We start from the raw sequence: 14,024 nt of genomic DNA, 5'->3' as shown, positions 1-14,024 counted from the left end.
GACAGGCACAACAGAAAAGACCTCAACAAGCACAAACAAGTAAACCAACCACCCGTAAGGCGTCGACCCCCCCCCCCACACCCCTTACGGTGTACAGTAACAACATCAAACATATTGAAATGGAGCTTCTCAAAAAGCTGACACATGAGCAGAGAAATTATTATTTCTCTAAGCCGAGAGCAAACGCACATGAAGCGGTCCGGCTACATATGTCCAGTTTTGAAAGCTATGAAATCGCTATACAAGTGCTGAAAGGGCTTAATATCAAGTTTGTACAGATATTGCCCAACACAACAGTAAAGCGATTTGTAGTGAGAACGCCCAATAACACGTATTTGACATGTGATATCGGGCTAGCCATGCATGCCCAGGGTATCAATGCTCTTTCCATATACAGGATGCGAACAGGTAACCGGCCAGCCAAAGGCTGCCTCTACCTAGTTGCCGTGGCGGATACCCCAGGAGCGGACAATCTGCGGAAAATGCGGATGCTGAAGAACATGCTGGTGACAGTCGAACCGTACCTCCCGCAAGCCACTGGCCCCCAATGTGGGATGTGTCAGAGGCATGGGCATTCGGGGGCGACATGCCAGCTGGATCCCAGATGTCGCAGATGCGCCGCCTCCCACCTGTCCCGCGACTGCCCCCACGGCAATGACCCAGCGTACTCTACGTGCGCCAACTGCGAGGGGAAACACGCGGCTAATTATAGAGAATGTCCCAGCTGCAGGGACTACGAAGCCGCCCATCAAGGCAAAGGGCCAAAGGGTAACAAGCGTGGCAACCCTAAAGCCCAAGCAGGCCCATCAGGCATAGACGCTTCACGTGGAAAGAAAACTGGCCCCTTAGGCAAAAAGGACCCTTCAGGACCTACAGGCCATTCAGGCACCAAGGGCCAAAAGCAAGGCCAATCAGGCAAACTAGACCCTCAAGGTGGAGGCAAAGTAATCTTGCAACCCCCAAGGACGGAGGGTACTCACAAAACTGGGCCCTCAGCCCAAGCACCCCCCACCTCCGTTCAAAGTAAGACCTCCGGAAATAAGAACAGACAGAAGAAGGCCCTACCCCCAAGACCCAACTTAAGGCAGGTTAAGCCCACGCACGCTGCCCCGGAGCAGACCCAGGGCCCGCCCCAGGCCAGCTCCACCCCCCGCAAGGAACCTGCCGTTAATAAACCAGCATCCGACTCACCCCCCCCAACCCCCGCCCCCCCGCACAACAACAGTCACACCCATCTCACCAACTGCACCTGTAACACTAACACAGGTACAACAGCCAGAGGGAAACATGGCAGTAAAGGCGTTCAGGGAAAGGATAGAAGAAATCCTGAAAACCTTCTTTCCGAACCTGAACCTCACGGCAGCCATGACTACTGGGGTTATGATGGACAACATGCTCCCATTTTCCTGGCTAAGGGATCTGGTTAATGCGATCGCTGACCTCCTATCCCAAGATGCCTGAACAACACGACGATGATCACAATAATAATAACAATAATACGCAGGAGCTTCGAGTTCTAATATGGAACTGCCAGGGCGTCAGGTCTAGGAAATATGAACTTGAAGCCTTCCTAGCCGCGAACACCATACACGTAGCTCACCTAACAGAAACCTTCCTCCCACCGGGGAAGTTCACCATAAGAGGCTATAAAATACACCGAAGCGACAAGGCTAATAGAGTCGGAGGGGTGGCAGTTCTGGTAAGGAAGGACATTAAACATATGGAACTAGACTTACCAGAACTGGTCGAGCTGGAGGCATGCGGTATTGCCATGCCGGTTCGAGGAACACTCGTCAATGTCATATCGGCATACTCCAGACCTAAACACCTTAACACACAAGACATTGACTCGGTACTAAGGCTAAATAGAAACACGATCCTAGGAGGAGACCTAAATTCGAAACACACCAGCTGGGGATGCCTGAAACCTAATCCAGACGGCACAAGGCTGTACAACCACATGCTATCCCAGGACTATGTGGTAACAGCCCCCAGCGAACCCACGTCCCTAGCGCCAAACGAACAGGTCGACGATATTCTAGACATAGCCCTACTACGACATATTCCTCAAAGACACACCATTAAAGTCATAAACGACCTAGGGTCAAGGCATCAGCCAGTGATATTTACACTGGAAGCGAACCCGGAGGAATATGAGAAAAACTCCAAGCGCCGACTCAACTATAAAGCAGCCAACTGGGGTAAATTCGAAAGAAAACTCGATTCACTCCTACAGGGGACTGAGGATATACAAATAGAAAACCCAGCCCAAACGGATGAATCCCTAAAAACACTCATAAATGCGATCCAGGCAGCCACAACTGCGAGCATCCCGGTACACAAACCCAGACAACACACTAACATCGAAATACCGGCCCACATCAAAGAACTAATACGCCAGCGCAACCAACACAAGCGCAAATGGGCCCGATACCACCGCGATGAAGACCGGATACGTAAAAATGAACTCAGAGTCGAAATAGAAACCGAACTAATGGAGTATAGGTCGCGGATCTGGAATAACAAACTGAGTACGTTTGACACTAATACCAGACAGGTGTGGAATTTAGCGAGATATTTCACGCGAGAACCACGCGTGATCCCAACAATCAAGGGACCTAATGGACCAGTATACGAAAACCATGACAAAGCCGAGGTGATAGCTGACTCACTGGAAGCGGCCTTTATGCCCAATGACGAACCGTCAGATCCCGCCTTCATCAGACAAACAGAGGCCAAGGTAGCGGAATTCCTAGCAAACGCGCCCAAGCCTGAGGTTAAGAAGACTAATATCCACGAAATTAAATGGATAATAGCTCACCTTAACCCGAAGAAGGCACCAGGCCCAGATGAGATTCAGAACATAATACTAAAAAAGCTAACACCGAAAGCCCTCGCATTACTCACTAAAACATACAATGCAATGTTTCAATTGCAGTACTATCCGGAACAGTGGAAAAAGGCGAGAATCCTTGTATTTGGCAAAACAGGCAAGGACAAGTCTAACCCTAATAATTATAGGCCTATCAGCCTCCTGGACGCCTTCAGCAAAGTATTCGAGAAAATACTGCTGAAAAGGCTAATAGCACATATCAAGGAAAGAGGAATCATTCGACACGAACAATTCGGTTTTAGGAACGGCCACTCCACCCCGCAACTGCTTACCCGGGTCCTAGAACAAGCGACCATCGGACTAAACAAGTGGAGGGACACAGGCACTGTATTCCTCGATATCCAGAAGGTATTCGATGAAGTCTGGCACGAAGGCCTATTAGCGAAACTAATAGACCTCGAATTCCACCCAGGGTACATAAGATTAATTAAATCATACCTGGAAGGCCGAGAGTTCCAAGTAGATGTCCATAACACACTGTCAAGCACGCGACCGATCAAGGCTGGCGTAGCCCAGGGGTCACTAATAGGACCAATCCTGTTCATCCTATTTACGAATGACATGCCGACAGCGGAACTCGCTACCACGCACCTCTACGCGGATGACACTGCTATCACAGTTCAACACCCTCAGCTAGCATGCACCCGAAAGAGACTACAAGTAGCGCTAAGAACTCTCGAGCCCTGGCTAACCAAATGGCGTATCAAGGTCAACGTTGACAAATGCCAAGCTGTGATGTTCACTAGGAAGAACAGACGCACACACAGGCCAGCCAACATAAAACCGCTCAAACTATTTAATCAAGATATAGCATGGCACGACAAGGTTAAATATCTAGGAGTAGTCCTAGACAGAAAACTAACCATGCTATATCACATTAAAGAGATCCAGCGAAAAACACACGCACGACTGTCACAGCTCTATCCCATACTGAATAAAAGATCCAGTATTAACAAGAGAGTAGCAATCAACATGTACAAGGCCCTAATTAGGCCAATAATAACGTACGCAGCCCCCGCCTGGGGCTACACTGCTATGACGAACCTGGATAAGCTGGAACTAATACAAAACAAATGCATTCGAACAGCGGCTAGACTCCCGTATGACACACCAATACGCCACCTACGCGCAATTGCGAAAGTCATCTCGATAAGGCATCATATAAGAAAACAAACACTCCGAATGTACACGAAGTCATGGGTTAGTAAGGTCAACCCACTAGTCAGTGGAATAGGACGCTACGACGTCGAAACACACCGAAACATTCTGTTCAGCCACAGGGCTAGGAGGCCGGGGGCCCAAAACCGCCCTCGCTCTTAAGCTGACACCAACTCACTACACCGCACCACTTAACATTATGCACGCACACCACAAATTAATGTATATATGTACATGCTTGTTTACTACCTACATCCTTGTCCTAGATTATGTTATTACTATGTTACAGATTTAGCCAAGCGAGGGAGGATTGAGAGAAGAAATACAACACGACGAAGGCAACACAGCCATAAAAGAGACGATCCAATCCAACCCCGCCCCCACCAGCGACAAAGGAGTGGACGAAAAGCCCGCCCCTGCTAATACCATTTAACTATTAATTTACTTGTTGTACTTGTACTTGTTCTACAGGACACGAGAGCGGAAAAGCGGCCTGCACTCTACAGAAGAAAAGTAATAATGTATATATAATAGGATGTGTGTATATATGTGTACATATTTACAGAGACAAGTGTGTGACACCAACACCGCAAAGAAGGGACGTCATCAGGCGAAAAAGAAGATGCCCCTTACAATAAGTAAGGCTTGGCAATACTCCCCTCCTCCTTAAAAGGAGACTTGGCACCAGGGACTGCTGGCTGCTGGACCAAGGGACTAAACTGTGGCCCAAAGCCCAGACGCCAGCGGACCCGAGCCGCACCAGGCAGTGACAAGTAGAACTGATCCCCCATAATAATTGACAAAAGCTAGGTAAATGGTTATGATTGCATGACACATATTCCTAACTAACACAACCTCTGGTCTTTATCCAGCCCACATCCTTGCATGTGCTATCAAAAGATGTCAGGTTTTACATGTAGGCTCTTTCTTCTTTCTGGCTATGTGGTTTTTCCCTGACCCTTCAATACCATACTTCAACACCATATACCTAACACAATCTCGCCTGGTAACGTGTCTGACATGGAAACAGGCAGGTACTCCTTGTATCACTTCCCACTCTACCCAGCTATCTCTTTTCTTCTTAGAAATTAATAGCATGTTGGAGGCCATGTAGATTGAGTCGATGGTCACGGCGGGGGAGCGGGCTACAGGGGCCCCCCGTAAAAATAAAGTAAGTCAGTGTTGAAGATCAGACACTGGACTGGGGCGACAGCAGTGGTGGCTGCCACCAGTGTCCCACCGGAGTCTGAATGAGGAGTTGTTGTAGTGCTGGAGGGTCAAGTTTGTGACGAGGGCTCCACCTGTCGGCGTTAGAGTTCAGTAGCTAGATTGGGGCGGTAGTGCTGGTTGCCGTCAGTGTCCCAACAGTGTCAGAGTATCGTCATGTTGGAGTACGGTCTGTGTACCAACGTGCAGCGAGAGACTGGAGCTTGATGGCAGTAGAGCTGGTTGTCATCTGTGTTCTGCCAGAGTCAAGGTATCGTCACATATGGAGCGGAGTACTGTCTGTGTGTACAGCCTTGGAGTACAGTATTGTGTGTGTGTGTGTACTACTGCGGACTGAGGATCATCTTGGAATCAGTATGCGGAACAGCTGTTGCGAACAGAATTGGAGCCATGTTAACTGTTGTTGCTGTACGAAGTTCTGGTGCTGGCAAGTACTGTTGAGTTGTTATTGTTATGTGACTGCTGTTCAGTTGTCAGTGTTAAGTAGTTCCCTGTATAGAGTGGCCACGTGAGCTACTGTGTTGACTGTGTGAATTACTGGACATTTTCTGGAGTCAAACCTAGGAACAGTCATCGGTGTGATGTTGGGGGGGGGGGGTGCAGGAGTCAGCAGACCCCTGTGTGCAGTTGAGTGAGGCAAAGGAGCAGAACATGCGAATGAAAGTGAAAAGTAGCCTGTTAATAAGGATTATTGCCCATCCAGGCTGCGTGGAGTCTGGTCATTCATGGTTGAATAGAATTTTGTGAGCAGATATATGTGTACTTATTGGGCCATCCTAGAATTAGATCGGTAAAACAGACTATGTTTTATTTGTAATAAAGATGTCAGAAGTTGGATTAGACCCTGTAAGTGACATATTGTAATCAGCATGAATCAGCAGACCAGACACTGTGGGTTACGAACACCGCTGGGAGCATTCGAGAATATCTGTGTATAGTAAATTCACACACACATTTAAATCATTAAGTTTCTTCTTGTGGTAATTTCTGCGTGCGTATTGAGACCAGAAGTCACACAAAAACGAAGGCTCAGTTACATATGATCTTTGAGATGAAAAAAATGGAAGAAAGCCAGAAGATAATGAAAGAGAAGTTTAAAGAAGGCTATAAAATGGAAGAAAACTGAAAGCAGAAAGCCAGGAGAGATGAAAGACAGTCAGAAGAAGGAAGATGGCCAGAAGGGGATGGAAGACAACCAGAAGAAGCTGGAAGATTACAAAAAGATGGCCAGAAGGAGATGGAGGATGGCCAGAACAAGACAGAAGGTTTTGACTGCTGCCGGGAGCATTCCAGAACATCTGTTTACAGTGAGTACACACGCATTTAAATGATTAAGTTTCCTCTTGCGCTAATTTCCACATGCCTAATGGGACCAGAAATCAGAAGAAGATGGAAGATGACCAGAAGAAGACTGAGATGTAGACGGAAGCTCGAAAGAAGGTGGAAAATGGACAGAGAAAGCTCAAGGTGGGCCTCCGCGATATAATGCGCATTCTGCAGGTCAACGTCCTGTCCCGAATACGTTATCCAAAAGTTCTGTTCCAGGAGGGAGTGTGAGCACGAAGTTCCCTGCCGAAGGACCGTCGTGGAGTTAGAGGGAAACTGAAGCCGTGGCGCCTGGATGGAAACCCACAGGGACAGGGATTGTCACCTTCCTCTGTTCCCCTTGACTTACCAACCAGTCTGCCATGCACGAGGCCATGGAACCTGCACCAGTAAGGACACCATTTGGAAGAGAGCTGCACCTTCTGGTGGTTCCTGTATTAGGCCGAACTGAGGACCATCCTGCCCTGACCAGAGATTTTGAGCAACAGATTGGACGCACGGTACGACCAATGAGCGGACACCACCAGAAATCATGAGAATGAGGCAGGGAGGCTGTATAACCCCGTAAGGAAGAGGGGCTTTTCTCTCAAGCTCCAGAAGGTGTGAAAAGGAACTTACTGCATTGTAATGGGAATAAATGATGTCAATCGAGTATGACAGACTCAAGAAGCAAGGTGAAGGTCTTTCAGACACATCACGTGAACAAAAGTGCTGTATAGTAACGAATTTTTTACATCTATTTAAGTGAATAGGAAATTGTTTTAAATTAGGTTAGAACATAAGTAGGTCACTCTTCCCTTCCCATTTCACTGCCCCAATCAACCCTCCATACATATTTAAATTATTTTTATCTTTTGCTGCTAGACCCCTCCAAGGACACAGTAGGTCAGCGACATAACAAGACTCTGGAGAAAGCTTTTTTATAGCATAAATAACACAGCAATGAGCTTCGGAGGATCCCTTGATAAAGAAAGGTTCAAGAGACCCATTTTCACCAAATTAAATCAAACGACAATATTGACTTTGATAAAGAAGAGCAGCTGAAGAGGACAGTCTTTTAATTAAGAAGTAACATCGACATGAAAAAGTCCTTTACAAAAGCTTTTTTTAAAATGAACAACTAAGAAAAACATACACATCACATATGAACAGAAGTGCTGTATACTAACTGATTTTTAACATCTATTTAAGTGAAGAGGAAATTGTCTTAAATTAGGTTAGAACATAAGTAGATCCATCTTCCCTTCCCATTTCACTGCCCCACTCAACCCTCCCCACATAATTTAAATTATTTTTATCTTTTTAAATGAGTTCTGTTTTAAGCATAATGAAGGTATTATTTAAAGACGGTTTTTTGAGAAGAACAAAATTCTATGTAACTTCATCTAAGCAATGTTATGTAGCTGAAGATGTTCCTAAGAAATGAAACATGTTCTACAAATAATTAATTTTCTTAAAGCAAATATATAGTATTAAACACGTGGAAGTTTACTTTTATTGCTTTAATGTAAGCGTTATGTTCCAAGCTGACAGTGGAGAGATGCGCAGAATGCCAGTAGACAAATAAGTTAGAGTTGTGTTTTTAAAAGTAGGAAAAGATCACAACATGAAGATAAAGTTGAAATTCAAGAGGAAAAATTGGAGCATATATTCATTTATAGGAAGAGGAGTTAGGGATTGAAGTAATTTACCAAGAAGGTGGTCGATTAATTTCCCAATTCTTTGAAATGATTTAAGAAAAGACTAGATAACCAATTGATAGGAAATCTGCTGCCTGGATCAATGCCCTAAATGCAGATCGGTGGGATTGATTGACTGACTGATAGACACTTGCTGTTTACTTTCTTTATGTCAGAAGTACATTATACTAATCATGATCACCATCATCCATCTCCAGCTGGGTTGGGATGTTTGTGGCACCTTTCCATCTCCCTCTATCTGACCACCATTGTTCCACCCTAAAGGAGATCAAAACAAAAAAGTAAAATTGCCTCAAAATCAAAGAGTTTATCGGACAGTGTTCAACTATATATTTGCTTTTCCTGTGCGCTGCTCCGCAGGCAGGGAAACCAAGAAAACACAAGTAGCTCTGACATCACTGCGCTGTGAGTGCTGAGTGAGCTAACCGCTCAGTCCAGTTGATTGTTACAATACATGCACTGACACACTTCCATTTGTTTGAAGTGTTGTTTATTATAACTAAATGTGATGACTGTTTGTCGAAATGCCTATCTGTAGTGTGGATGGCTGTAACAACACATAAATAGAAACAAACTATAGAGAAAAAGATACATTTCTGTAGATTTCTATTGTTGCCTCATAGGTTTAGCAGTTGGGTACAATTTTGCAAGTGGAAATATTTTTCTCCTGGTAAGGGAGCTACCGTATATTCAGTGCATTTTAAAAATACAGATTATGATGAAACGCAACTTCTGAAAATGTTGATGCCTACAGAAAAGCTACAAGGTCCAAAATTGAAGCCAGGGACTGTTCCTTCAATAAGATGTTCAGCGCCGACAGATGGAGATATCTCTCATGTAGAAATTCTAATTCATACGGAAGCCGCTTCACAAAATTCACTGTGGGAGTACTCGTCAGTAACTAAAAAGTGCAGGATGGAAAGGTATGAGACTGAAAGACGAAAGGAGTATTAAACAAAAGTGATAACGATAGAGATGTTCAGAAAATTGTCTGCTCTGGTCATGAATAAGTTTATATTCAGGAATTTGCTCCCAGAAATGTTCAAAACACCAATAGTTTTGAAATCAACCTCATTATGTGGAAGGGCGATATTTTTACTTCTACAATTACAGTATTCCAAAATAAATTGTGGTAGTACATTTTTCACAATGTTGGCTCGCTGGCTGAACCACAGATGAAACTCTTTTGGAAGCAAGGATTCTGTAACATTCCCCACCCAGCACCCCAAACTGAATTTGATCAGCTGTTGACCTTTCTTCTCACCTTCATCTCACATTCTATTATCACAGGCCAGTGCTGGGAAACCACACTCGCGCCTTTTCTAACGTTACAGTTCTCTATCTCTACCTGATAGTTAAAAACCAAAAACCCCATGGCACTACAGCCCTTGAAGGGCTTTGGCCTACCAAGCGACGCTGCTCAGCCTGAAGGCCTGCAGATTAGTAGGTGTCGTATGGTCAGCACGACGAATCCTCTCGGCCGTTATTCTTGGCTTTCTAGACCGGGGCCACTATCTCACCATCAGATAGCTCCTCAATTCTAATCACGTAGGCTGAGTGGACCTCGAACCAGCCCTCAGGTCCAGGTAAAAATCCCTGATTTGGCCGGGAATCGAACCCAGGGCCTCCGGGTGAGAGCCAGGGACGCTACCCCTACACCACGGGGCCGGCGTACGGCCTTCCCCTTTTATAGATAATGTATTGACCTGGTTTTTTTTCTTGTAGAAAGTATCATTATCAAGTCACTTGCAACTGCAAAGTCAATGATACTCTCCCACCTCCATATTCTACAGTCCTATGTTCCAGTCTTTTGTTAATCTCTCTATTCCTTGTCTGCTACTGCCAGTGTTCTCCCCAGACATTTTCGTCAGTTGGGTGGTAGGAATGAGTAGCCAGGCGGGGAATACTCCATAAAAAATTCTGATAAAATTTCAATTTATTCCCCTCAGGGCATTAACAATAATATCAGACGGGTATACATTAACTGCAAAACTGAATTATTTTTGTGTTATTATCATGAATATGACATAACAGAGCACTTTGAACTTCCAGTGTTCTGCCGCTCATTCATAATCATGCAACACCGGGGCTTACCACTCTGTTGCCATATGGGTTTGTGATGTCATGCAGAATAGAAAGCTTGCATGTGATTCAATGCCAATCCAGACACTGCTTGTGCATGACACTAAGCGATAGTTGAGCTAAACATTTAAACTCCAATGAAATTGATGCAATTATGATGACAATGATAATTCATAATTTAAATAAACTGTTTTACAGTATTTACATTATAATTTGGAGCACCCAATGCCTCAAATATGTATTAATGTTATGTAACTAGCACATATCTAGGTTATGTTAGCCGGGCAGTCTGTACAAATATATTAAAAAGATCCTAGGGAGAACACTGGCTACTGCCAACATGGCCATTCAAGTCTCCTCCCAATAAAAATCTCTTCTCCATTGCTATTTGTCCTAATTCCTGATCCAAGGCTTTCTAAAATTCTTCCTTCTCTTCAATGTCACAACCGACCTGTGAAGCGCAGGCGCACGAGGTAAATGGGGGATCCTCTACCCGAAATCACCCTCACAGCCCTGTTATTTCTCCTTCTTAATCATACCAGGTGTACTGTCCATTCCTTATCGAGGACAATTCCTACGCTGTTTCTACCTTTTATATTGGTTTTACTGTAGTCAAGTTTGCATCCATCACCCAGTTCCCTGGCCTTGTCCCTTCCATCCGACTTCTTGCACACGTACCATACTTATTGTCCTTCTTTTCATGAAGTCTGCTAGCTCTTTACCCCTAGCTGCCATGCTTCCAACACTGAGGGTGCCAATTTTTAAGACTATCTTCTTTAAGCCCATTATGTTCCATGCTGGGTTAAGACTGATCCTTACTCAATTCAAGATCAATCCCCAACATGGGCTAGAATGGGCATTATACGTAAATGGTGACCATTAAAACATAATATTCTTCCAAGAAATGTACGGTATGCAAGAATATTCTTCCAAATAATGAAAAGTAAATATCTACTTCATATTTTCAGCCAATTCTTATTCTAAGTACACTAACCACTCTCAAGATAAAAAAGTATTTATAAACGGATCAGGAAACTGTAGAAATGTTTTACCTGCTACTTTGCTCTTCAGGAGAAACCATTCTCCGTTCTCTGTTTGGACTGGACATAGTCTACAAAAAATAATGAATTACAATTAGTAACAGATAAGAAAATATCACATCTAACAATACAGTAAAGCACTAAAATCATCCAAATGTGAAAATTGAATTCTTGACAGGCTACAGGAAGACTCACACATTCATTAGAAATGAACTGTTTTTCAAGATTTAAGGACTGATTGATTATGTGTGGCCTCCAGGAAGGTCTGGTGCAGGTTTTTGTATCTAACATTGAATAAGACCTAGGGGTCTTTTCAAGGCTTAATGTCATCATCACCATCTAACAGACTAATCACTATCAATGACATCACATACTTTCACTCAACATGAAACTGTTATAGTTAGGCCCTACTGCTTTTCAGTATTGGCAAATTAATTGAGAAATATCATGAGGGGAAAAGACAGCTATGGTCCCTACATCGTCAGTAAAAAAAAAAAAAAACTGACAGGTTGAGTGAAGTCAGTCTGATAGCAAGTGTAGTTGTGGTGTCAGAATTGATGTATGTAACTGTAATTAACCTAGAAAGGCTTAAATTTGTGGATGAGACTGAAATTATTGATTTCAGGCCAACTCTGCAGGAAGCTGCCTGTGCTAACACACAACAGCAGTAAACAATTAAGGATGAAAGCTCACTTCAAGTAACCTCTACATTTAAAAAGATCAATTCAATTATACCAGGAAGGGTGAAAGAAGTTTTACCTCAGTGGTGACCGAGATTGCATGTAGTTTAATAAAAGCAGGCCGTTCAATTACAATACCTTATTTATGATCAGGATGTAGATCTAACAGGGATGAAATTGATGAGAGTGATCAACGATAAGAATTGGCGAGAACACTGGCAAGCCAATATTAGTTATATCATAAATGCCAAGTTGGGAATGAGTCGGTCATATAGCACAGCTGGTTAGAAGCTTGTCCTGTGTTGAAGACTGTAAGATCAAATTCCGGCACAGACAGGCCAGCAAGTACTTTTAAAAACCTGAAGATTTTTGAAACCATCAACATTGAAAACGACATTACTGATAGAATATCAAATACTGTACAAGTAAGATCAGAGTGGAATCACATGACGCGGGCTGCAGGCAAGATAATGCTGTACGGTATCACCTTGAAAGACCTGCAACAGGCCTCTCCGGAGGCCACACGCCATTGTTATTTTACCCTGCAAATCTGAGAAGACTGGAATCAGTGAAAGCTACCTAAATTAAAAGAGCACTCCAGTTATCCAAAACTACTTGAACCAGGCTAGCGTATTTGCTATCAGGCACAGATTTCTTTATTAAGGCAGTGAGTTTCAACTTGGGATTTACTGCAGCATATGATATAGTCCTATGCATTCAGGACAGGGTGGTGGACCCAGACTTCTTTCAGATGCCAGGCATGAATACCTACAAATGGAAACAATAAAAACTTGCTATCCATCACGTGTACAACAAAGTGGCCGTTCATGGTTTCCACCACAGATTCTGTATCCATAGAGGATATGTAAATAATATTGTATTTTTTACTTGTCAGTTTAGATCTAATTCCTTGAAATTCTATACAAATTATAAAAATGTTGAAGGATCTGTAATACTTAAGCACACAGTATGTTTAATAAATCTTTAATAATAACTAAATATTTTAATCAAGATGTTGCCCTTTATTTATAAAAGGTTCAAAATATAAACGAGTTTAAATTGAAACAGTCACATTTTGGTAACCAAATTAGAGTTAAATTTCTATTACTATACGATGTATATACAGGTTATTAATCCCAAATAAATTAAGAAGAATATCCAAACCTCGTGACAACTATACCAAAATGCAACCTATCAACAGAAGCATTAAAGATTCGATTCTAGTGTAATAATAAGTACGGTATTACTGAATATAAAATAAAATCCAATTATATCAGATTCCAACATTTAGGTCTACTCATTTTTTCTTGACATAGAAAAACAGAAATTCCACTTAGAGCTATGACATCAACGTTTACTGTCAAGGAACGAAGGGAAGAAAACATCTCACCGGAACAGTGTTTGGAAGAATGTAAAGTCACACAAAATTGATGAATTAAACTGAAGTAAATGAATATCAGTATTTTCTCTTCTAACGGATTTTAAGAAAAAGTTATGCACGTCACAAACGCAACAAACAAGCAGTGACAGGCCTGAATTCAAAATGTCATTACTGATACAGAACGGCAAGCACACAGCAAGGTGCTGCAGCTGTTTACATCACAAAGAATAGCAGTTCTACCAACTTGTCAGAGTGAAAGAAACTAACGGTATTAATTTTTTCCTTGGGATTGGTTACGTTGACAATAACAAGTAAGTTCAGACTGCATAAAAAATCGCGTATGCTAAAAAACAGTTTACTAAGTAATCTATATTAAAAACTGTTTCCACCTAGAATACAAACAGCTTCTACATCGCTGATCTCCATTAAACAGACACTTTTCTCTTGCCACCGAGCGGAGTGGCCGCTCTTGCGAACCTCTTCATCAGGGGAAGAAGAGTGGGGTTCGAATCCCACAGTCGCATGTCGGCTGTTCTG

General features: G+C 43.2%; 1 protein-coding gene across 2 annotated transcripts in view; it reads right to left on the bottom strand.

Annotated features, from left to right (window-relative positions):
- The window catches only part of LOC136867224 (kelch-like protein 5), a 213,783-nt gene extending 200,140 nt beyond the window's left edge, over positions 1-13,643 (bottom strand). For both annotated transcript variants that reach the window (XM_067144361.2, XM_067144362.2), the window contains exons 1-2: positions 13,497-13,643; positions 11,439-11,497 (exon numbers count right to left, since the gene is read on the bottom strand). In XM_067144361.2, the coding sequence (XP_067000462.1) occupies positions 11,439-11,494 (56 nt within the window). In that variant the 5' untranslated portion in view covers positions 11,495-11,497; positions 13,497-13,643. The remainder of the gene's footprint in view (positions 1-11,438; positions 11,498-13,496) is intronic.
- Positions 13,644-14,024: the final 381 nt, after the last annotated feature.

This window comes from Anabrus simplex, chromosome 3 (genome assembly GCF_040414725.1).
Source record: "Anabrus simplex isolate iqAnaSimp1 chromosome 3, ASM4041472v1, whole genome shotgun sequence".
NCBI lineage: Eukaryota > Metazoa > Arthropoda > Insecta > Orthoptera > Tettigoniidae > Anabrus > Anabrus simplex.
This window is presented reverse-complemented; position numbering and strand designations above follow the sequence as displayed.